The sequence below is a fragment of the Alexandromys fortis genome, unplaced genomic scaffold (genome assembly GCF_014885135.2).
Source record: "Alexandromys fortis isolate MF-2015 unplaced genomic scaffold, M_Fortis_MF-2015_v1.1 scaffold_147, whole genome shotgun sequence".
NCBI classification, from domain to species: domain Eukaryota; kingdom Metazoa; phylum Chordata; class Mammalia; order Rodentia; family Cricetidae; genus Alexandromys; species Alexandromys fortis.
In genome coordinates this window covers 473,467-498,548 of record NW_026068029.1, presented here as the reverse complement: position 1 = coordinate 498,548, position 25,082 = coordinate 473,467, and the positions used below count along the sequence as shown (strand labels likewise).

The 25,082-nt window shown below is 42.9% G+C and overlaps 1 protein-coding gene across 11 annotated transcripts in view; it reads left to right on the top strand.

Annotated features, from left to right (window-relative positions):
- Window positions 1-25,082, top strand: part of Phka2 (phosphorylase kinase regulatory subunit alpha 2) — an 81,191-nt gene that overhangs the window by 41,334 nt on the left and 14,775 nt on the right. For 10 of the 11 annotated variants that reach the window (XR_007595731.1, XR_007595732.1, XR_007595730.1 and 7 more), the window contains exons 12-22: window positions 2,180-2,275; window positions 4,941-5,048; window positions 6,565-6,643; window positions 10,064-10,198; window positions 10,854-10,963; window positions 12,137-12,281; window positions 12,508-12,586; window positions 15,898-16,067; window positions 17,456-17,629; window positions 23,403-23,491; window positions 24,862-24,995. Coding sequence is in view for 7 of the 11 variants with exons in the window: in XM_050164332.1 (XP_050020289.1) it covers window positions 2,180-2,275; window positions 4,941-5,048; window positions 6,565-6,643; window positions 10,064-10,198; window positions 10,854-10,963; window positions 12,137-12,281; window positions 12,508-12,586; window positions 15,898-16,067; window positions 17,456-17,629; window positions 23,403-23,491; window positions 24,862-24,995 (1,319 nt within the window). In the remaining 4 variants the exon portion in view is untranslated. Of the gene's footprint in view, window positions 1-2,179; window positions 2,276-4,940; window positions 5,049-6,564; window positions 6,644-10,063; window positions 10,199-10,853; window positions 10,964-12,136; window positions 12,282-12,507; window positions 12,587-15,897; window positions 16,068-17,455; window positions 17,630-23,402; window positions 23,492-24,651; window positions 24,838-24,861; window positions 24,996-25,082 lie in introns of those variants that run through there. The other variant, XM_050164337.1, reaches the window with a different exon arrangement.

The window sequence follows — 25,082 nt, the reverse complement described above, 5'->3', positions numbered from 1 at the left end:
TCCAAGTGGTCCATGAATTTAACATCTGCTTTACAAAAGGAGAATGCATACCATATGAAACTATTGCTTCCTTAAATCTCTTCAAATATAAAACTTCTATAGGATTCCAGTTAACTTCTGAATAGCCTTGGAGATGCCTATCATCTGGTGGTCATTCTTGATGATAAAGTAAGGTTGGTTTCCTAATAACCTTGGACTGCTCCTCTTCGGTTTCATAGTGCAGTGAATGGTGTGCTAGGTTCGGCTCCAAACACCTGTCTGTATGTGAATATTTTTCCTGGTTTCATTAGTATGTCTTTCTAAGTAAAGATTGTATCTTACCAGTCAATTTTTTTTGTATTTGTCACTGACACCAAACAACTTTTTAAAGGATCAATCATGAATAACCAAACTGATAATGATTATAATTGACATTATGTCAATCCCAGTTAAGATGATTATCCCTTATTTTGTTCCATTTTCAAACCATCCATTGTGGAACCATACAGGGACCTAATATCCTGCATCATAATATTGTTTCCCATTTTTTTACATGGGGAAAACCTTTTTTTTAAAAAAAAAAAAAAAGTAATCTCTCCTTAAGAATTCCCAGGTGTCTCATCAGATCTGATGATGATGACAGTGAACTGTGAGACTGGCTCTTGCTACATAGCATGGCTGGGTAGAGAATACAGGTGGTGCATGGCCTGGTTGAGAGCTGCTCATGTGTAGCTGGGGGTTGAGAGTGTGTGGTGGTCACAGCAGCAATAAAAGCCCAAGCAGGTGTCAAGGCGACTGACCTAGTATGGTAGTGTCTTAAAGAAGGCATTCAGGGGATGCACACAATTCACAGGGATAGGGACTCAGGCACCTAAAATGCTGACACAGGGAAATGTGTGGAAGAAGCATGTGTGTCAGGAAGTGAGGACATGGGACCACTTGAAGGCAGACCAGTCAGGGGTGGGTGACTAAAACTTGTGGCATTTGGAGCCCAGGCACCTGTGGAGTTTGGGGCTGGGAATGGGCAGCAGCTGGAGGCTGTTGTGGAGAGGCTGAAACAGGAAACTTCCAGATTTGCTCAGAGGGCGTGGCTCTGGTGGCTGCAAAACCAGGGTGGAGGTGGCTACCTCCTGATGGCTACCTCCTGATTTAGTGCCCTGGTTGGATGCTAGATGATGTGTTTATCTAATCATTCTTTAACAATAAAAACTCAGGATCAGATATTAGGGTAAGAACCTTAATGATCAGAGAAGCAGTAGTGACCCCCCTCTCTATCTCTCTTTTTCCTCCATCCAAAAGAGCAGAGACCCTTTCTCAGCCCCACCATACTGCTAGTAGTTAGCACCACCCTTTGAATCAAAACAAACTTTATTGACAGTCTTGGGAAATTCAGAATGCAATCAAAATATCACAACAAGATCCACTTGGTCTCTCTCCTCTCTCCCCCCTCTGGGGTCAAAGATGTGCCACCAGGTCTTTTATGAAGATTCTGGGAATCCAGACTTAGGTCCTCACATTTGCGCTTTACTGACTTGAACCATCGCTCCCAGATCCTTAAGAGAGAGGAGGGGAGGGGGGAAGGGGAGAGGGGGGAAATGGAAAGGGAAGGGGGGGCGAGGGATGGAAGGAAGGAAAGAAAGAGCAAGAAAAAGGAAGGAAGGAAGGAAGGAAGGAAGGAAGGAAGGAAGGAAGGAAGGAAGGAAGGAAGGAAGGAAGGAAAAAGAAAAAGATTGATTATTGGAAAACTTCCACTTAGGGCAGAAATAGAATATGCTGCCTAAGATAGGATTTCTAGCCCAAGATGTTTTAAACTTGGCAAGACAAATTTTACATATGAGACAACTTAAGAGCAAATTATTTAAACTATAAGAGTATGGGAATGATATCTGGTATAGTATAAATGATAGTACAGTGGAAAGTTTAAGGATCAAACAGCTACTTCCTCGGGGGCTACCCTTCCCCTCTCCCTGGAAACTTGGCGAGTGTGGCTGGTCTCAGGAGGGACAAGCAATGGTGTCCCCCTTCTCCTAACACTGTCAGCAGGAGTCCCGCTCTGGTCTTCTACAGCCAAACATTTTAGCATGTTTTGCTCTATTTGTTGCCAAGAGGCCTAGCGTGTTGTTGGTTTCTAAGTTGTATTGCCATTGCATCATGAACTGACAACCTCTGTCACACTAAACGTGCTGGGGCTGCTTTCCAGGTCCAAGAATACCGAGAAGCTCTGGAGGGAATATTAATCAGAGGCAAAGATGGGATCCACTTGGTGCCAGAACTCTATGCCATCCCGCCAGACAAGGTAATCAGTGGTGCCACGCCCCTCGTGCTGCTCGTCCAGGCCAAGTGGGTTCAGGCTTGACTTTCAGGTATTCTCCACCCACCTTTTAGGCCAAATGACCTTTTTCTCCAGAAGTGCTTTCTAAAGGCTAGTTTTCCCATCCATTCCTAGGAGGAGTTAAGGCTTTGAGAAACATGCAGAACATGCTTGACCATGAATATCCTAGGGAGGCAGCAACTAAAGAGCTTTGGAGCATACATACCTGTACCTAATCTGTGTTTGAATAAGGCCCGTACACACATGACCAAAGGCCATGAAAGAGCCTGACTATACTGAAGGAGTCTTTGGAACCTGTCCAGTCTAAGACAGCCCTGGAGCAGGGACCAGACTCCACTCACTCCTATCAGCCTAGACCTTTGGGTCTGAGTTTCCACCAACTCCATGTATTTGTTGTTGCATGAGCAGACATTTTCACATTATCCAAACTTCCTTAGGATACATTAAGGACAAGACTTCTGTCATGTCTCATCATACAGATTAAGTTGCGAAATCCTCCAGAAATATTTTCTATGTGTCAGGAAGTCTGCAAACTTCATTTTATATTTGTATCCGTATGCCATGGTATCCGTATGCCATGGATAGAGTGAATGCTGATGAGGGTGAAGGGTGTCTGGGGCACTTCACTTAGTGACATTTTCATGTCCCTTGTTCATATTGCTCATTCCCTAGTACTGAGGCATCAATGTCAGGAAGGTGGAAACCAAACAAGAGAAAATGCATACCTTCAATGGCAGTACCCCTATTTTATGGTAGAAACTAGCCATTCCTGCTTTCCCAAAATGTACATGCACTGACCATTGTCACTGCTTGGTCAGAGCTACACTTTCTTCCTGGTGGATTGTGCTGGTTGTGAATAATAAAATGTTACTCTACAACTCTCTCTCCTAAATATCACACTGACAGGTTTCTGATTGTCATCCAGTATCCTCTTTATGCAGTGTATTTAGCTTATATACTGGGTACCAGCATTTTACATTAATTTGATTTTGTGTTGGCTTTGCAAGTGAGAGTTGGCAAGGGTCTTTGGTCAAATCAATAACACATACTGAGACCTCTGGGAAGGAATCTTGCAAGATACTACAAACCTCTATGGCAGCTTTGTGCAAATTAGAAAAAGTCTGGGACTGCAGTGGCATGCAGCCTGTATGCTTGGGCAAGGTGCTACTGTCTGGGGACCCTCATTGCACAGCTGGGGACTAGTGAAGGTATGTCCAGCAAACATGTAGTGAGCAGCCACTCCATGCCTGACACAGCTTAGCGAGTAGTACACAAGGTGGTTCTGTTTCATTGAGTATGTAGGCAAGGTGAAAGTGGAACTAGGCTAGGAGGTGGAGACAGCTATAGGAGAGATGGAAGCAAAGATGGGGTACACATGCACCTATAAATAGTCGTTCAGAGGGACCAGAGTAGGGAGGAGAGGGGTGCTTCCATGAAGAGATAGAATTGAACTCTAGTGGAAAAGAGGGCAGAACAAGTTTATTTTTTTGACCTAGAAAGTTTGTGGGCTTTCTGTTCTTTAGATAGTTCTCATTCTAGATTCTTGCAGTCTTCCTTAATAGCTGTATTTCAATGTATTTGATGTGTATTTAATGTGCTAGCCAATTGTAAAAGTAATTCTATCATTGTAAAATCTATGCAGACTTCTGTAGAAAGAAGAAAACATTTGTTATCCCTAATGTATGACCCAGTAGCAACCACAGAATTATATTCTGAAGAATATCCTTCCATGCTATTTCTTTCTTGACTCTTTGACTACCAGTGACAACTCCATTCAGTGTGTGAAAAACTTGTTTTTTAAAAAATATTTACTACCAAGAAATATTAATCTTTTCTAAGTATATTAATAGTACCACTGGTTAATCCACAGTACTGAGAATGAACCCCACATACACAAACATTTGTCATACCATTTTTGCCCTTGTAGATGGATAAATGTTTTCTATTTCCTTTGAGTAACTACCCTAATCAATGTTTCAATGACTAAAGCCTTAAAGGAAGCATGGAGTTTAGAAGAGCATCCCATATGTAGCTGACACTGTCCTCAAAACAAGCAGGCATTGCTAGGACAAAAAAGCGCAGAAGCTTATGCTGATGAGATAAAGCTCCCGGAAAACTCCACTTTCTGAAGGAGGTAGGCTGGGGAGTGGCAGCAGCACTGTTGGTTTTCCTCAACGCATAGTGCCACCTTCTGGTAATTTTCTTGCATGGGCACACGTCCCTGGGGATGGTAAGCCAGAAGAAGAAACCAGGCTTGACATCCAGCTATGCACTCTGCTTATACAGACTGCTGGTTGTTTTTTTATGAGAACACAACCACCCACAAACAAAAACTATGGCGCTTCCTGCTGCCGACAGCTGTGTATAGAGCAGGCAAGTCAAGCATCCATCACCAGTGGCCGCAGGTAAGCTTATGGGAGGAGCACTGGCCTAGGACCAGATCAAGATTTGAAGTCCCCCTCTGATGCTTATAGTCATGGGATGCTGAGAGAGGAATTTTGGCCTTCTCAGTCCATCATCCTGTATTGCACAGAAATGGTCTGCAGGCTGAGAACTGCTTTATAAATCTTCAGTATGCTCCCCTAATATAAGATATTGCTAACCTTGAACTGTTCATTTTCTCTGCCAGGTGGATGAAGAGTACAAGAACCCTCACACGGTAGACCGAATTCCACTGGGGAAGCTGCCCCATCTTTGGGGACAGTCCTTGTACATCCTTAGCTCCCTGCTGGCAGAGGTAGGGTTTCGAGGGTGGAAAGCCATCCGTCTGATTGGAGTCTAGGAAATTGGGAAAAGCACAGTGGTTCTCTGTACTGAGTGACTGCCAGCAGCGCGTGCAGCTTCATTACCTTCAAGGTCGCCTGGGCTGTTTTGGGAGCCTGTCTTTTCTCTGGCCTTGCATATCCATATTTTAATAAACCAGGTCAGATCAGCTACATGCCATGCCCCCTGGCTCCCTCTCACCAGAATCTCTAGTACATAGTTAGAATCTGTTTGCATTGCTGCTCAGCAGACATGGGGACATTTTTTAGCCAAGATTAGCACATCTGATCTTAGAAGAGACAGGATTTAGGAAGTTATTATATGGGCTAGAAGCTCTCTCAGCCCAATACACAGAAGCAGAAGGGCTCTTCAGATCTCTCGCTAGAAAGAAACAGCAGGCACATATCATCCTTCAGATACCGCAGCCCACACCAACCCTCCTCTTGACCCATACCCTCTTGCCTCCAGGCTTCTGTTGGAAAAGCTTTAAAATGCATCTCCCTGTCTTGAGTGAGAAACTTCAGCTGAGAAATCTGGTGTGGGGAAGGAGTCTAAAGAAGAAAGGGACTGACCACATGAGGCTGGCCAGCCTGTGTGCTTCGCCACCTATAAAAGTGGGGAAGAGGACAGTGCATCAGAATGTTACTGGGGCACTGGAGTGGTAAAGACCGTGAAAGATAGCACAGTGGACACATCACCTGGGAACATTGGTTGCTGAGGTGGTTCCCAGGTATGTTTAATCTCCCAAGTTTCACGGTCATAGCTTAATTTATAGCAGTTCACATATATCCTTTTCTAAGCCAGCAGTGACTTTGGCAGGTCTCTTAACCTCTCTGGGCCTCAGTTGCCTCACCTGTAAAGTGAAAATTTGGGCTTAATTGTCTGCACGGTGCATTTCAGCTCAGATTTCAGTACATGTAAGGTAGGAAATAAATAACTCCACTCCCCTGAGACCTCCTCTCCAATATAAAAGTCTCCCTATGGGCCCAGCAGTAGGTCCATTCCATCTCATGTCACCTTCATCCCCTTTGGATGCTTGGATGATTCCTAGAAAGTGCAAAAAGGTATATTTTGAAAGAGCTCAGATAACAAGATGGCAAGAGTTTTATGTTCCAAAGCAGGCAGCCCTGAACCAAAGTCTCACTATAGCACTTTCAGCTTCTCCATCTGTAGAACAGTGATGGACATAGGAGACTTGGGTGTGACAGTGCACATGCAGGAACTCGGCTAGCACTAGTCATAGCTTTCTTTCACTCACACAATGTGGGGTGTATTTGAGTAACCCTCAGAGCTAAGCACCAAGCATATAATACATTGATCAGTAGCATTCTGAGTAGTATACTCTATTATGGGGAGAAAGACAATCAACAAATATGAAGAAAAGGTTTTTGACTGTTTGAGCCCCTAAATATGTTGTTTTCAACTGTGGGAACAAGGCGAAATCTTAGTTAAAGCAGTGTTTCATAATGTTAATGCTCCTCTCTTCTTAGGGATTCCTTGCCACTGGTGAAATTGATCCCTTAAATAGAAGATTTGCTACTTCAGTCAAACCTGATGTTGTAGTACAAGGTTTGTAAGCGTTTTTACTGCCCATCTTGAATGTATAAAATCAATGTTAATTTTCCATTAACATTGTTCCCTAGTTATTAAAAAATTTTAAAGTGTTTAGCTGGGTTCTAGCAGTGCGTGCCTGTAATCCTAGTACTCAGGAGGCTGAAGCAGGAAGGTCAAGAGTTCCCAGCATTAGGGAAGTAAGAGCTGTAGGATCAGAAGTCAAGGTCACCTTTGGCTTCATAGAGAGTTTAAGGCCAGTCTAGCCTACATAGTAAGACCTTGACAAAGGAAAAAAGGGAGAGAGAAAGAAAGTGATTTTTGTACAATAAGATGTAGGAATCTACGAGAAACTTTGTATAACTTAGGTAGGCCCCAAAAGCAACGGGATTCTTCCCACCTACAAATTTACTTCCTACAAAGGAATTGTTTTCTGGAATCTAAATCTTGATTATCACTGGAGCACAAATAAGTCATTGAGCATCATTCTTCATTACTGTCACTCTGACAAGTGGAGTCTGAGCCTGGTGCAAACTCAGAACCCAAGTGAAGTGGATCATTTGTCTCTTGAAGGTCTCAGGTCTTGCCACCAGCTTCCTCCCTTCCTTCCTCTTTAGCCAGTTCTTCTTCCAAAAAGATAAGAATCCCAATGGGGCTGTCTTTCCAAGGGTACCCCAACAGGCCATTTCTCAGGCCTGCTGGGACTCTTGCTCTTCCCCAAGGAATCCTGCAAGCAATGGAGATAGCTATAGAGGAGGCTTTCGATCTAGGTCTAGCCTATGGTATGCAGCGAGAGCAGCAATTCCTTCTGTTTCCTCTACTAAGGGACTGGCAGCTCTGACACGTTTTGAGGACCTTGTAGAACACTCACTCAGGTGCTGTCAAATGTCAGCCACTGTGTATATAACACATTGCTCCTAAATTTAGCTACATACCTTTGTTTGTTTGCATAGTCTTACTTTGTAAAACTGGCTGACCTTGAACTCAATACAATAGCCAAAGCTGGCCTTGTGCTCACAGACATCCTCCTGCCTCAGTCTCCTAAGTGCTGAGATTATAGGCATGAACCACCATGTCTGGCTTAGGTTTTACACTTCTTAAGGATACGGCTTGTATTCTCTTCTGTGTTGACTGACACCTGTGCACCCACACATTGAAAATCATGATTGAACAAATAAGAAAGCACTCCTCTTTGGGGCCACTGGCCCCTTTTAATGAGCATACCCATGATATAATGAGAGGAGCTGGAAGTTGACATCTCATCAACAGTGTATGCAGAGTACACCTAATCACCATAACATTCTCATTAGGTAACATTTGCCACATTGCTTGTCTCCCTGAAGCTTAGAGGTTAACTTATTCATTCAGGGACCTCAGCTGACAACTGGAGGTGGGAACCTATTATTGACATCCTGGCAGGCTGATCCAGCTGCACTTCTTAGTCTCCACACTTGGTCAACACATATTCTGCTAATTTGTCTCTTAAAACTACAAGGTTTCCAGCTGTGGGCTGGGATATATTAATAGATCTCAACCAACCTTTTTTAATCTATTGATTTTATTTTTAATTATGTGTGTGTGTGTGCGCGCGCGCGTGCGTGTTTGTGTGTGCGTGTGTCCGTCTGAGCATGAATTTTGCAAATATGTGCAGTGCCCAAGGAGACCAGAAGGTGTTAGGATTTCTGGAGCTGGAGTTATAAGCAATTGTGAGCCACCTGATGTGTGTGCTGGGAGTCAAACTTGGATCCTTTGGAGAAGCAGTGAGCACCCTTAACTATTCAGACATCTCTTCACCCCAGCTTTTTTTTTTTTTTTTTTTTTGATGTAGTAGAACAGAGCAACATTACCAGAGGATCTAGCATGAAGTAAGTTGGGCTGTTTCAGAAACTCATGCAGATCCAGTGAGATGCCTCAAGAGATAATAGCACTTTGCCACCAAGCCTGACAGCCAGAGTTCAATCCCCGAAGCCCATATAGTAGAACAAGAGAACTGACTCCTGCAAGTTGCCCTTTTACCCCCCCCCCCACACACATGCTATGGCACATGCATGTCCCCCCACACTCAGAATAGAGGAGGGAGCTCATGTGATTGCATCGGACTATGAGGCCCTCCCCGGTGTCAGTTACAATCACTCCCTGAAAGACGCAGTCTTCCAGAGACTGGGAGCGGTGCAACTTTGATAAATGTGCAATTCTCTTTGTCAGCGGCAGTTTCAGAAGGGGTAATTTTCAAAGTGTTGAGGGAAACCATGGTCAGTCCTGCAGATGAGCAATCTTATTTGAGACCTGGGGAAGAGGGGGGTTAGGCTCCAGTTCTCCCCCATCTGTTTGGGCTAATTAAGCATTCTCATGGCTTCTCTTAAGGTTCGCTGGAAAGATGAGATCATGGGTATTAAAACCGTTTAAAAAGCGTCAGGTGGTGTGTAGATGTAAGGGGGTAATGTTCAGCTCTCTGTGGCATTTATGTGTATCACATGTTCAGCACCCACCCCAGCCTATGGATACAATGGTAGGATTTGGGGAAGACACCCTAACAGTAGCTTAGCTTTTTTTCTCTGGACTGAGCATGGCCCTGAGACCCTCTAGTTTCTGAAAGGCTCTGCTGCAGTTGGGTAAGATACCAGCTGCTTCCTGTGACTGGCTTCCTCTTCAGCAAGCCCCTTCCAAAGCCCATCCCTTTACCAGCACACTGCTTTCTCATAAAGACAGGCAGTACTGGTATGAGACACCGCCCAGTCATCACTGATGTGGCCCTAAGCTAAGACTAATTTCTGCATCAACTGCCAGGACCCGGATTCTTGGAGGTCCCTGCCAGCCAGAGAGCTAAGGACTCAAACCAGCTTGCATGGGTGCTCTTTCTCATCTGTGGGGTTTTGTGCTGTGCTTCTAGTCCTGCTTCTACTGATATCTCCACCAGCAGGCGTACTTTGTTTTCTAGGGAAAAGAAAGATATTCTCTCCTTCTCTTCCCCAGGCTAAAGCATTCCCTGTAAGCAGACACTATGGTATTCTCATTTCCTCTGCCTTTTGGGAGCAAGAGCCCAGATTTCTGACATCCCCTTAGGTAGCTGTTTGTACTCCTACCCCTATGTGAAAGGACACAAGGTGTATTTAGATAAATGTGAACTCAGAGGGAGGCAAGACATTATTTCAGATAGGCAAGGTTGGTGTGGAGCCTATTGAAGGCTATTTCTACAAGCTCTCAGACTGTCCTGCGTAGTGAGGGCACTTGACAGATATGTATATTGTGTGTGTTGAGGTGCAGTTAGGACAGAAAAACAGGGAGTGCAGCAGGACAGACACCACTGTTTTCAAAGCCAAGCACAGGGAATGTGCTAGCAACGCCTGGTGCTGGGCAGAAGGGACAATCAGTTCCGTGTGTCAGTGTGAAGAGACAGCAGACACAGATCTGATGCAGGTTCTTTGTTCTTGTTTGCAGTCGCTGTTTTGGCAGAAAACAGTCACATTAAGGGGCTGTTGCGGCAACATGGGGTAAATGTCCAGAGCATCGCTGATGTGCATCCAGTTCGAGTCCAGCCAGGCCGGATTCTTAGTCACGTATATGCCAAACTTGGTAGGTCAGGGAAGCATTGGGAGTATATTTGGTTCTAGGGTTGGGCATGAGGAAAACCTTGTTCTAAGTTCTGAAGACCTGGGCAGAGCACTAAGCAGGTCAACCAGTTGTTCCTCTTCGTTGTGAAGAATGGGCAGGCAAGCAAATTCCCCTCAGCTTGGTCAGCCCATCCCACCATAGGAGGGCCCCACTGTCTGGTAGATCTATTGGAGAATAAGTAATCCCTTTGGAATGTCACAGTTGAAAGAGTCACTAGTATCTGGATACAGCTTCTAATTGTTATCTGTGATGCCCCAAAATGCTCATTGTACCCACTAAAGTAGGAATCAGTTCTATTTTCTTAGAATCTGAATTTGTTTAGTTTATAGCTGACTACTAAATAAATTCAAAGCCAGTATTAATAAAGTTCTGTTAGTAGTTCTGCTCCATCTAGAACAAACTGGCCTTGTTCATGTCCATGCATGAAGAGAGGGGGTGAGATGTGTTCTCTGCTCAGCTTTGTCCCACTTTTTAAAATGCCATGTGTGGTATTAGGAAAGCAAACTCCTGAGTATATTGTCGGACACAAAATTAAGTCCAGACTTAGCCGACATCACTAGAAATAGCTCTTACTCTATTTTCTCTAACTCTACTTTCTCCTTTATATTTCAAATAGGACGAAATAAGAATATGAAGTTGAGTGGTCGACCATATCGCCACATTGGTGTCCTCGGCACCTCTAAACTCTATGTGATTAGGAACCAGATCTTCACTTTTACACCCCAGGTAACAGGAGCAGGCCAGCTGGCCATGCTGGTGCATGCCTTTAATTTCAGCACTGGAGAAGCAGAGACAGGTGAAGCTCCGTGAGTTCAAGGCCAGTCTGGTCTATGTGAGTTCCAGACCAGCCACAGTTGAGACACTGTCTCAAAAACAAACAAACAAGCAAGCATAAAGAAACTGAGGGGAAAAAAGTGGCAGCAGTTGAAATTAGCCAGCATCCTCTCATTAAATTCTCTTTTCTGTCTGGTAAGCATTTCTACCTGAAACATGGAAAGATTTTATATGCCTGGGATCAGGCGGAGGGATAGAAAATGCTTACAGTAGGTACTCGATTGATGTTACTTGAATCAAATTGAGTATGTCATCACTTCCAGACATGAATACATGCTTTACAATGTGACACATCAGTTGGCTCATATCACCTAAACTTAACAGTCCCTAACCCTTGTGAAGGTTGTCATAGGACCCTCAGTATGATACACAGCTGGATTGATGTGCAGGTCCCCAGCCCACAGTTTAATGGCTGTGGCACTTATCTTCAGAATGTTTGTTCTTGAAGAAAACTAATCTAGTGGAAGCAGCTAGAAAGACAGACAGTGTGGTCACTTTGCCAGTTGTGAGACACAGCATGGACCCCTGCCTGCCTGAACATGTGGTTGGCTGTGGGATCTTGCCTTGGTAGCTGCCACTTTAAACCTTGCAAGCCATTTCCCTTAGTACCAAATTCTAAATGTAGAGCTGAGTGTGCACGAGCACAAAGGTTGTCACCTTCATTGTTGTGGCAGTACCTCTGGTTGGCATTAGGCAGGCATCAGTCAGATGGACAGTGGTCCCAGCTCTCCCTCGCCTGGAAAGTATTTGCAAACCCAGAATCCCCCAAAGGGGTAGCAATTACCACTTTGATTTGCCCTTTGTGGTGAGGACAGTTTTATCCCTGTGGGAGGAGCTGATGGCAGGTCTAGGAGCACACCTTTCCTATCGTATCCGTGTGGCTGCAGCTGCTAGGCACATGACAGATTTGTTATGTCTCATCTCAGAGAAAGGGGCCACCTGATTGAGGCCAATACCAAACATCTTTCTGGACAGCAGGTTCAGGATCAGCGCTGCCTTGAGTGACTGGTGTCGTGTGGGAATAAGTGAAGGGTGGCCCTTGACTTTGCCTGTTCTAACTTTCAGTTCACCGACCAGCATCACTTCTACCTGGCCCTGGACAACGAGATGATTGTGGAGATGCTGAGGATCGAGCTGGCCTATCTGTGCACCTGCTGGCGGATGACCGGCCGCCCCACACTCACCTTCCCTGTCACACACACCATGCTCAGTAATTCCGTGAACTCCATCTGCTGGGTCATGGGCTCTTATCTAAATATTTAGGACAGTTGCTGTGGACAGTGGCAAATACTGATGGGGATCCTTAGTCGTTTGGCCTCTCTATCTCAGGAATCTTCTGTACCATAAGGGTTTTGATTGGGTCGTGCTAGTGAGAACATTGCAGTACAGTGTACTCCCAGATGAAGAAAACTCATTCATTATTTTTTTTTCATTAGCCAATGATGGATCAGACATTCATCCTGCAGTTCTTTCTACAATTAGGAAACTAGAAGATGGATATTTTGGAGGTGCTAGGTAAGTTGGGATTTCTTTTCATTAAATAAGAATAGCATTTACCTTTCTGAAAGTCTTTTACTGTCCTTTCCTCACTGTTTGCATCAGTTTCTGAACCTAGACATGCAGAATTTTAGAGTAAGAAGGAAATTAATCTAATTCTATCTCCCATGGAAAACTAGAATCAGGTCTAAAGAAACATTGGTTGATGCTTATTATTCTTTCCTGGGCTCTGGAAGTGCACCGTCATAGAGAGGTGAACACAGCAGTCTCTCAGAGCTGTCTTTCCTGGAACATGACCTAGGGAGGGGCCAGAGGTGCGCAATTAAAGCTGACTTGACAGATTTCTTGAGGGCCCCCAGAAACAGAGCACCTTATTAGTCCTGCATGAGTCGCTCCGCACCAGCTTCAGTAGCAAAAGACCTATTTCGGTCTGTTAGCCTAGAGTATGACTCTCAGGTGTGATTCTTAGGCACCTTAGGTGAATAGGGTTGCTAACTCTATAGGAGTACCTTTCTCATTTTGTCCCTCTGAATGGTGCATGGTAGATTTCTCTGTAGACTCTATATCCTCATGTCCATGAATCTCTTGGGAGTATGTCAGATAACTCCCCAGTGGAGCCTCAGCTGTGCAGACAGACCATGGTACCTTCCCCAGGCAGAGAGAGGAGTCTCTTGGGCTAGCTTAACAGCTGCTGACAGTGTTTGAAGTCAAGTTCCCTCTTCTCGCCTCCTCCCACCTGTTGCCACAGGAAAAGCATGACTATTTTCTTAATTTCAGGTAAAGTACTTTTACCTTGCCCTTTCCACCATATCTAAGTAGACAGACCAGTGTGCCAAGTGCATTTCCATCATGTGAGACTGATCTCTAGAACTTTCCATCTTGCAGAACTAAAACACCATACATAAGAAACAACCCTCTGCTGCCCTGCCTGTCTACAGCACCATATCTTCTTGTGTCCCCATAGTTTTAGGCAGATAACTTGTATCATGTAAGATCTTTTGATGACTGGCTCCTTTTATCACCTCACTTTTATCCTTCAAGGTGAACTTGACTGTTTTTCTCACTTTGGACTCAATTGATTTTTTTTTTTTTTTTTTTTGCAGCTCCTAAAGTCCTCTGGGTCCTTGTAGCTTTCCTATGGGGCCCATCATAGCCTAAAAGTGTCTTCCCATGCAGGCTGTCCTTGGCCTCTTAGGAATATCAGTCAAGACAGTCCCCACTGTGGTGCTGTCTCCATTTGCAGGGCTAGAATCGGAACTCCCATCAGCATCCACTTCGGAGCAGTCTGCCTCTAGCTTGGCTAAGTTGCCACCTAGTATATATAGCATCATGACCAAAAGAAAATATAGCCCTATAATGAACCAATTTACAAAATACATTATTTTATTGAAATCTGATCACTGTAAAAAGATTATAGTATGCAGTTAGGAGTTTTGCAGTATGTCTTGAATGTTGTCTCATTTAGTCTTTGCTTTGTGGCAAGCTAGGGTCTCATCTCTAGACAAAGAACCATAAGCTCAGAGTGCCAGGACTGTAAGACAGATAGGTACAGAAGCACTTTGCGGATCCAGAACCAACCTACAACCCCTAGGCCTAAGGCCTCCTGCTTACAAAGCACCATGCAGAGAACTGTGGAAAACTTGCAATGCTGGGGCTCCCACAGCTACCTGTTGTATTCAATTGCAGTTAGTTTTGCAATGCTAGGAATCAAATTCAGGGCCTCGGGCTTATATGCTCTCTACCCCAGAGCAACACTCCAGCTCCCAGTTCAGTTCTTGATAATTAAGGTTGAATCTCATTGGACTTCTTTATATTTAAGTCTGGTTTTTTTGTTGTTGTTTTTTTTTTTTTTTCTGTTTTTCGAGACAGGGTTTCTCCGTAGCTTTGGAGCCTGTCCTGGAACTAGCTCTTGTAGCCCAGGCTGGCCTCGAACTCACAGAGATCCTCCTGCCTCTGCCTCCCTAGTGCTGGAATTAAAGGCGTGTGCCACCACCACCTGGCCTAAAGCTTTTAAAGTGACTGTCTTCTTTCTTCGAGCTCTCTTTAGCCTCATAAAGCCCATTCCTTTCACCTGTACCAGACAAGAGGTTTCCATTGCATTTTGGTTTTCTGGCCTACCTCCCCAACCCCAGAGCAAAACAAAACAAGCCTTGGAACTGGCCCTTGGCTCTCCACGAGAAGGCTTTTGTTCATTTAAGGGCAGGCTTCTCTTCCCCAGTTGTCATCTTGTCATATGCCTCTTGCCCATTGAAACATGGGTGTCTGTGAAGGTAACAGTTGTATTGCATAGTCTCATTTCCTCCATAAACAATTCTATCCTGGATTCTTAGGTTTTCACACATATTGACTAAATCCTGATCTGGTGCTGGTAGCTCAGAGGGAGGTCCTGTTGTCTCCCACTTTAGTATATGACATTTCTGTAGAGCAGAAACAATGTGGGCTCCCAGGATCTTGGTTGCTGATACCTCTTTAGCAAGACCCAAGCTGCCAGTTTTCAGTGGGGCATTTCTTAGCCCAATACAATAGGGCCTGTGCAGGGTGCATTGGTGTCAATCTGAAGATGCTGAATTAATCCAGTGACTGAGAGAACCTTAACTCTGAGGCATGTGTCTTCCATCAGAAATTCCCTGTGCCCAGCTCACCATGTTTCATGGCAAGTCAAGCACACCAGGAAAATTATTGCTTCTAATCCAGTTGTTAAGGGAGAGAAATTATTTCTTCTAATCCAGTTGTTAAGGGAGAGAAATTATTGCTTCAAATCCAGTTGTTAAGGGAGAGAAATTATTTCTTCTAATCCAGTTGTTAAGGGAGAGAAATTATTTCTTCTAATCCAGTTGTTAAGGGAGAGAAATCCTGGAGGTTGATTCTAACTAAAAGGGGTTTGCACAGTTTATTTTTTAAAGTTGTGAGCTGATCAGGAAAGTAGATTTGTATTTTTTAAGGCTTGGGAATAAAAATTTGTTATGACTCTTTTGACTTTTAAATGCTCTGTCCTTTTCACTTTATACTTGTGAATAAATTTTTTGATTCTTTTGCTTTTTGAGGCACAGTCTTACGTTGTCGAGGCTGGCTTCAAGCTTTCTGTGATGCAGAAGATGGGCCCAGCCTTCTGTTCTTCCTGCTCTTACTTCCCAAGTGCTAGAATTACAGGCATTCTCCACCAGGCCCAACTTTTCTATTGAATTTTGGGTTTCTTTCTTGTCTTGTATTGGGTTAGTAGTTACTGGCTCCTACAGAGGTGTGAATTGGCTATTGAAGAGTTTCACAGGGATTCAAAGGGGAAGTCTGTGCAGTCTGTCTGTAGCCCTAACATAGTGCCTTCTCAACAGAGTAAAGCTAGGAAACCTGGCAGAGTTCCTCACTACCTCATTCTATACGTACCTGACCTTCTTGGATCCAGACTGTGACGAGAAGTTGTTTGATGACATCAGTGATGGGAGCTTTAGCCCTGACAGCGAGTTAGAACTGGGAGGATACCTGGAAGACAGCAGCCATCCAGGTACCTTGTGTCAAAATTCTGTGGAGTGTTGGTTGTATTGGTTTCAGCCCTGGCACTATGATAAAATTGCCTAAGACCCAAATACAGAAAATAATTGACAAGCAAATGAACAAAAACAAGGCTTCTGAAGATTCCGTTCACTCGAATAAAGTGCTGGTTTAAGAGCCTAAATTACGCTGGCGCCCTTGAAAGGCCTTTCATAGGCCTAGTAGGAAAGTCTCAGTTCATTAATTGATATTTTAAAAAGATGGTTCCCATTTATTTATTTATTTTCTCTTTTTCTCTCTCTCTCTGTTTCTCTCTCTCTCTCTTCCTCCCTCTCTCTCTCTCTCTCTCTCTCTCTCTCTCTCTCTCTCTCTCTCTCTCTCTCTCTCTCTGACATACCATGACATATATAACATATCTGTAGAGGTTAAGGACAACTTTTGGAATTGATTCACCTGCTCTACCATGTGGATTCTGAGGATTGAGCTATGGTTGTCAAGCTTGGCAGCAGGCACCACTGCCCACTGAGCCATCTCACTGCTCCTCTTTTTATTATTTATTTTTTAAAATGGTTCATTTGCACCTCAGACCTCTTGTGAGTTCATTTGCACCAGCTGTTCCTGGTGCTCCTTAAGTGGGTTTTCAGAGCTATTTAAACTAAATGCTGCCCTGAGAGTGAACCCAAAGTTTCATGCATGCCTGTACTGCTGAGCTGCACCACCAGCCTTATAAAATAGATTCTTAAAGGAGAAACACATTGCTTGATTTTTTTAAAGGAATGGTAGGAATGACCTAGTTTTGATTAGATATGAATGGTGAAACCCCACACGTATATAGCATATCTTAATCTGAATATGGTTTCAGGTCAAAGCGACCCATTTTTACTTTGTTTATTGTTTTATTTTGTTCTTGTTTTGTTTTTCAAGGCAGTGTTTCTCTGTGTAACATCCCTGGCTGGCCTAGGGCTTAGACCATTACTTAGACCAAACTGTCCTTGAACTCACAGAAATCCACCTGCCTCTACCTCCCAAGCGCTGGAATTAAAGACATGTGCCACTACCACCTGGCACAGTTTTCACTTAGATAACATTTGTAAGTGTACAGAAAGCTCCATAAGGCTTAGCTTATTCTAAGCTTAAAAGACAGGATTCAGCTGCTATTCTTCATGTTGTTTTCATATTCTACTGCTTACCTTGGGAGGGTGTGACTTAAACACTGTCTCATTCTGGATCTCTTTGGTCTAGAATGAAGATTTTCAAACAATAAATTTATATACACATGTGATGTACCTGTCACTAGCTTTTTCCTTTTAGTTTGAGTGGAGGAGCAAATTTATTTAGCTAAATATTGTCTACTCAACAGCTTGTTTTTATTGATTCTTTTCCTTGGTTGTCCAATTGCAGAAAGCCAAGATGAACTTGACCAGTATATCAACCACCTTCTTCAAAGTACAGCCTTGAAGTGCTACCTGCCTCCTCTTTGTAAGAAGTCAGAAGACAGCCATGTTTTCAGTGCTATCCACTCCACTCGGGACATACTTTCTGTGATGGCCAAAGCAAAGGGTTTGGAAACTCCATGTATGTTATTAAGCTCTTCTGTCTGTTAAGATACTTTTTTTTTTTTTTTTTTTTGCGACAGGGTTTCTCTGTAGCTTGTCCTAGAACTCACTAGGGTTTCTCTGTAGCCTGTCCTAGAACTCATTCTGTAGACCAGGCTGGCCTCAAAGTCACAGAGATTCACCTGCCTCTGCCTCCCAAATGCTGGGATAAAGACGTGCGGTACTACAGCTCAGCTAAGATACATTCTTTCATCAAAGTCATATAATTCGAGTCAATCCTAAAAGACAAGATGTACCCCCTTTCCCAACCTTCTATTTCACTGTGACCACTTTCAGTTCTTCTACATGTTTCTTCTGGAATTTCTGTATCTCCATATTTCTAAAATAATGTATTTACTTCTGTCCTTTGAGTTGTCATTTTAACCTATAATGTTATAGTGTACGATCAAGATTTTGTTGTCTTAAATTACCACTTCCCTACTTTGTTTCCTAACCTACAAAGGAAATTGTCTAAAAATTTAGTTCAATCAGTCTTCACACTTTACAGGATATGTACAGATAGTATTCTTAACCGAACATTATAGTGCACTATGATTACAGTCCTGTTTTTACTTTATGGTTGTTTTGAAATGAACATCGTCCTTTTTTGTTTGCTTATCTTCTAAGTCTTCCAATGTCCTCATAATAAGATTTCTACAAGGCAAGTTATATTAATGAATCTCTAGAGTCTTTCTTGGTCTACAGAAAGTCTTCTTTCTGGACCAGCTGTGCTATAGGCCTGCTACCTTGACTTGCTTTTTGGGTTAGCGTTCCTGTTTTCTATACCTCAATTATCTCTCTTGGCAAAAGATAATTTGGTGAAGGACATCCACTAGCCTTTTTAGAAACAACAGGTAGTGGGTAACATTGAGACTTTATAGGTCTGAAAATGCTTGCAGATATTTTATATCCACTTGGCTGCTTATCTGAATGGAGAATATAGATTAAAAATACATTTTTCTTTAGATTTTTGAAATTATCACTTCATAGAAGTAGTTGGTGTATACGTGTATGCATGTGTATTTGTATGTGCGTGCATGTGTGAAGGCTGACAGTCCAACCTTGGCTCTTCTTCAACAAGGATGCTTGCCACCTTTTATATCTATTTCGTTCTGTGTTTTTGAGATAGGGTCTCTCACTGGCCTAGGGCTCACTGATTAGGCTAGGCTGGCTGGTCAGCAAGCCTTAGGAATCTTTCTGTCTCCACCTCCAAAGGATACGTGCATGTAGCCATGTCCAGCTCTCTCTGTAGGTATGGGAGCTCAGGTTCTCATACTTGTACTGCAGGCGCTTTCCTGATGGAGTGCTCTTCAGTTCCTTGTTATATTCTTAGTATCAACCTCAGATTTGGACTCCACAGCCTGCAGATAAATAAAGGAGAACCTTAAAATGTGTCACATAAACGGAGAAGAAGGTTCTCTTCGGGTAATGTTTACTTTCTGGTATGTTCTCACTTGACTTTTCCAAAATTTTGTCGTAAGCATACAGTTATTTTTCTGTGAACTCTTTATTAACCACACTGAATTTTAGTTACATTTATTTTTTATTTGGTGTGGGTGTGGGCACACATATGGAGGTCAGAGGGCAGCTTATAAGAATTGGTTCTCCTTCTGTCATATGGGATCCCAGGATTGAGCTCAGTTTATGAGGCTGGGCAGTAAGCAATTTCACCCACAGAGTCATCTCAATGACCTATGTATAATTAATTTTGTAAGTAGAGAAAAGTAAAGAAATAAACATAAAGCACATCTTTTAGTCACCACATTTCAATCATTTGTTTTTTGAAGGTCTAATATGATCACATCATTTCCTCTTCCCTTCCTCCATACCCTCCTGTATATCCCTTCTTCTCTTTGAAATCATGATCTCCTTTTTAATCAATCGTTGTTGTGTGCATGTATGTACATGTCCCAGAAAGCAACACCCTCAGTTCCATTAACATTCCCAATTAGTCCCTTTCTTACTCCTAGGCAGTCATTAATCTGTCTCTATATTTTGTTAATTTTGGATCCATAGAATAAACTGATGCATACCATATATGGTTTTTCATGATTGGCTTCTTATATATACATATATATTTCTAAATATAACCTGCTTGATCTGTATAATGTTACTTGTATGTACATTTTTAGGGCTAGCCATTTGGAATTGGATAACCAATTGGTATACTCTTCCCTGGAGAAGATTATTTCTATAGCTCTCAGCATTCTTTATTTGACTGTATTTTTTTGTTTTGTTTTGGTTTGCTTTTTTGTATGTATATGTGTGTACGACTGAGAACTCATGGGCTTTCTTCTGTCTACTTTTGTTGTGAAATATTATTTTAAGATGTGTTACATTTGCTTATGCTGCAGAATATTTATTTGATGATGAAAAGATATGGTGCCTTCTTTTATGTTGCATTTGTTTAACTCTGAAGCTGTATTACTTTGCCTGTCTAAAACACCGGATTGGTGTAATGTAAAGCTGAACAGACAATAGCTAGGCAGGAGAAAGGATAGGCAGGGCTTACAGGCAGAGAGAATAAATAGGAGGAGAAATCTAGGAAGAGAAGATTGAGGAGAAAGAAAAGGAGAAGGAGACGAGGACTCCAGGGGCTAGCCACCCAACTGCACAGCAGGCCACAGAATAAGAAGTAAAGAAACTCTCATTGGCAAAAAATTCTATAGGATTTGTAAGCTTCAGAAAGAAGGTACTAGTATGAGCGATCTCTCTCTCTAGTATGAGCGATCTCTCTCTCTCTCACACACACACACAGAGAGAGAGAGAGAGAGAGAGAGAGAGAGAGAGAGAGAGAGAGAGAGAGAGAGAGAAGAAATGAACTTGTAGAGTTCTTTTGTTAGTTCTAAGTCTGATATGGATAGGACAGCTCAGGATAGAAAAAAGGGGTCTTGGTGAGATGGGCCTAGAGATTGGAAATGGCTTGGGTGGAATGAAGTCAGATAGATAAGTGGCATGGCAGTGGCCTTTGTGTTTGGAGGTAGGCAGGGCCCATCCTGTGGGAAACTGAGAGATAGAATGTGGTGCAGGCTGGGGTGGCCAGGCTAGGCTGGGGCACTGGATATGGGACCTGAGTTAGGTCTGGTGGGGTGAGAAGGTAGGTGGATGAGGGAGAGACTCACCAGGCTAGAACCTGGAGAAATATGTGGAGATATGGCTAGGTGAAGAGGGTCCTATATTGATTTTTGATTTCAAATATTAGCTGATTTTAGAGACTTTTAAGATCTTCTGTTGAGAGGTTCTGAAATTTTAATTGTATGTCTTCATCTGCTGTATTGGATACTCAGTGGACCTTCTGATCTGAAAATTTATGGTTTTCAATTCTGTCAACTTTTTCTAAAAACTTTGATTCATCTCCTTCTTCACATTATCCCTGTCCTTTCTTCCATATATATTTATTAATTTCTTGGAGAAGTTTTCATAATTTCTGTTTTCCATATTCCTAATCTGTTCTGAGCACAATTAGCTCAACTTTTTGTCCCTCCCTTCAATTGATTTTTTTCATTTTTGCTATTATTTTAATTTTCATCCCCCAAATTCCATCTGCTCTTGTTTCATACATGTTTTAATATAATTTCTTATTATTCTAAAAACATTAGAGATGGACGTTTTACCTTATTGTTTACACTTTCTTTTCCCTGAGTGGTTCCCATTTCCAGGATACCTTTTCCTTTGAGTAAACGTTTCTACTTCTCACTGTGGCGTTCCTCCTACAGCACAGGGTGCACAGCCGCTACTGTAGGAAACCCTCCAAGCAGGTGGAACTTGTGGCCTCGGCCTGTGAAGTGTAGGTGATTCTTCAGAGGTACTCTACTGTCTCCCGCTCACTGTTCTACTGGAAGGGCAGAGAACTGTTCTCCTGTCTCTCTAAGGAAGGAACTCAGGCCTTCAGATATGTCAGATATGGTCTGAACCCAGGCATCCTGCCTCTTTGCCTCTCTTTGGAGAGTCCTCTAGCCTTCTGTCCTCCCGAAAGGGGCAGACACCATGCCTTGTGCAGAAAAGCAGAACATCTAGGATTCTCACAGCATCTCACACACTGTCTCTTCAGTTGTTTTTTTTTTTATTCCCTTGAATTCCATACCTGTCCCAGAAGTACCCAAGACAGCAAACCTTAGACTTCAAAGGTTTCTCTGAAGGTAGATCTGACTGGTTCATTTATTTCCCTATTGTATTCTTGAAGTTTGTTGACCTGTATTTTCTTTTTCCTTTTTAAATAATCTTTATTTCTTCTTCTCTCATATATTATGTCCCAACCACAGTTTCCCCTCCCTCCACTCTTCCAAGTTCCTCCCACCTTCCCTCCCCCAGATCAACTCCATTTCCCCTCAGAAAAGGGCAGGCCTCTCAGAGTTAAAGCTGAACATGCATAACAAGTTTCAGTAAGACTCGACACATACCCTCATATTAAGGCTGGAGGAGGCAGCCTAGCAGAAGGGAAAGGGGTCCCAAGAGCAGGGAAAAGAGTCAGAGACAGCCCCTGCTCCCACTGTTAGGAGTCCCACACAAACACCAAACTGCCATCACCCTAACATATATGCAGGCCCCGTGTTTTCTAAATCACTTGTCTTTCAACCTTTGTCTTCGCTATTTCTGAAAATGCTATTATTGTCTTTTCTGTTTTTAACCGATTCTTGAGGATTTGTTTTTTTTTTGGGGGGGGGGGTCTTAGTTAGGTGTTTTTGTTCAGTGGTGGTTTTGGTTTTTTTTTTGGTGACAGTATCTTGTGTGGTACAGGCTGGCCATGAACTCAGCTGACTTTGAATTTGTAGTCCTCTACAGACTGCTGGGATTACAGATGTGAACCATTTAGCTTGCTTTAAGAATTCTTTTTTTTTTAAGAATTCTTTTGAATATGCGTTAGTGAGGGAGCTAGGAATATGGCTCCATGGGTAAAGGACTCACTGAGCAAGCATGAGGATCTCAGTTCATCTGTCCGGCAGCCGTGTAAAATCCAGGCATAGCTATGCACATCTGTAACTCCAGCACTGCAGCTGTGGCAGTGGGGAGTGGGGGTCGGGAGGCCAATCCCTGGAGCTGAATGAATGAACTACAGGTTCAGTGAAGAGATGCTATCTCAAAACATAATGTAGAAAGAGACAGAGGAAGAAACCTAACACAAAGCCCTGGCTTCCCCATGGATGTGCACAACACAGAAAATACACATGAGCTACTTGTTAGTTTTCTGAGTTATAGTATAGCCTGAAAGACAGAGACATCATACTGAAGGACTACAGATAATAAAAACATCCAGAGATGATAAAAAATGAAATCCAGAGCAACCAGCAGCGCTAGAATTAAACTGAGCAGGAAGCACAGACACCTCGATCACGAAACTCTGTGACCTTGGGCAAATGTTCCACCTTCTCTAGGTCTCAGTTTTCCCATCTAGGAAGTAAAAGAGAGAAGTGGGGGGCTGGAGAGATGACTCAACAGTTTAGAGCACTGGCTGTTCTTCCAGAGGTCCCGAGTTCAATCCAACAACCACATGGTGACTCACAACCATCGCTGGTGGGATTTGGTGCCCTCTTCTAGCATAAAATCGTATATGTGGATAGAGCACGCATATAATAAATAAATAGGAGCCAGATGTGGTGAGACAAGCCTTCAGAAGAAACGGGAAGGGAGGAGTGAAGTCAAGCATCACCTCTTTTAAATCTGTTTGCAGGCCTAAAATGCCCCATACCTACCAAAAGAAGGGCTTTGTCATTATCCTTCCTCACAAGCGCTTTCTTCATTGTTTTCTCTTCCAGTTTTTCCAATGGTTTTGCCAACTAAAGTTCTAAGTGGACACCGTAAGTCACTGAATCTTGTTGACTCCCCTCAGCCACTCCTAAAGAAGGTAAAGTGTTTTGAATCGCTTTGTTTTGTTTTAATGTAATACTTGATAATACCAGGTTAGTCCCAATAACTGTCTCAAATGGTGACACTTTAAGAGCTTATTTCTTTATACCCAGAGTTTCACAATTGAGACAGTCTGCGTGATGCTGTGAATCTAGGCACGTAGTTGTCTGGAATGCAGTTTGCATCATTGCATGCTCTGAGTTTGGTGCATACCTTTGCGTTTTGCCTGGAGGAAAAGGCCTCTTACTGCCTCTCTGCCTGCTCTTCAGAACACAGGAAGTAATAGAAGAAGTACACTTAATTGCCTTCCTTATCTCATCTGAGCCAGCCAGAGCTCAGAACAGAGCATGGGACTTTATTACTTCATTACTCACACCCTTTGGTCTGGTTTTTGAAAACAAGGTCTGGTTTTGGCCCAGGCTGCTCTTGAATTCACAGTCCTCCTGCACTGGCCTGTCAAGTACCGTTATAAATGTGCACCCCTACAACTGCTCCTTCATACTCTTAATGTAATGAGATTCTTAAAAACCATGACGTCGCGGGGTGTTGGGCCTTTTTTTTACTGTTTTATTCATACAGATTTCCTGATTTTGTCCCATATGAATCAAAATATCCAATGTCTATTGGAGAATGTTTTAATCTCACCTCATTTTTAGGTAGTTTTAAACAAGTACTTTTTTTATTATAAAAGATATTTCATTGAAAGCTTGCTGTGCTAGCATTGACTATAATTCCAGCGCCAAAAAGGCAGAGGCAGAAGACTGCAAATTTTCAGTCAACTTGAGTACATAGCAGGTTCTAGAGAAGCCTGGGCTACATGATGAGAGCTTATTCAAGAAAACGAACCAATATGTTCTTTTAACGTATGACATATATACAGAAAAGCACACTCACCAGTAGAGTGCCGTGAACTGCCACTGAGTCAGTATGCTCTTGTGCCTCCTCCTAGTTACCCCCATCCTATAGTCCCAAGATAACTGCTGGGGCCTGGGGGTGTGACTCAGTGGTAGACTGTTTCTCTTGCAAGGTCCTGGGTTCCATTCCCAGGTCGTAGTGGAGAGAAGCACGGCTCTTAAGATCTGTAACAGTAGAAGTTGATTTTTTTTTTGTTTTTGAGTTTTGCATAAATAAAACTGATATGTGTTTTAATCTGTTCAGTCTAGTCCCTTGCAAGTGTCGACTGACATAGATCACTATTGAGGATCATAAAGGCCTGTAAATAACATAGTACAAAAGATTTCCTGAAAAAAAAAATGAAGCCTAGCATAGTGCTAGCATCCAAAAGCAAGGTTGGTGTTGCACTTTATGGTCATCTAAAAGTTCCCGTTATCAACTCCTTTCCCTCCATTTTGGCTTTTATGTGGCCAGACTCCTGACTATGACTACCAGTGGCCCGGAGATGACCATGGTGAAATGGACTGTGAGAAGCTAGTTGGGCAGCTGAAAGACTGCTCAAACCTCCAGGACCAAGCAGACATTCTCTATATTCTCTATGTGATAAAGTAAGTGCCTTAATGCCTTTGGGCTACTATACCCCATCAGCTGCCAGCATAAAGAACAGAAGCGCATTTCATAGTATACCGAGTACA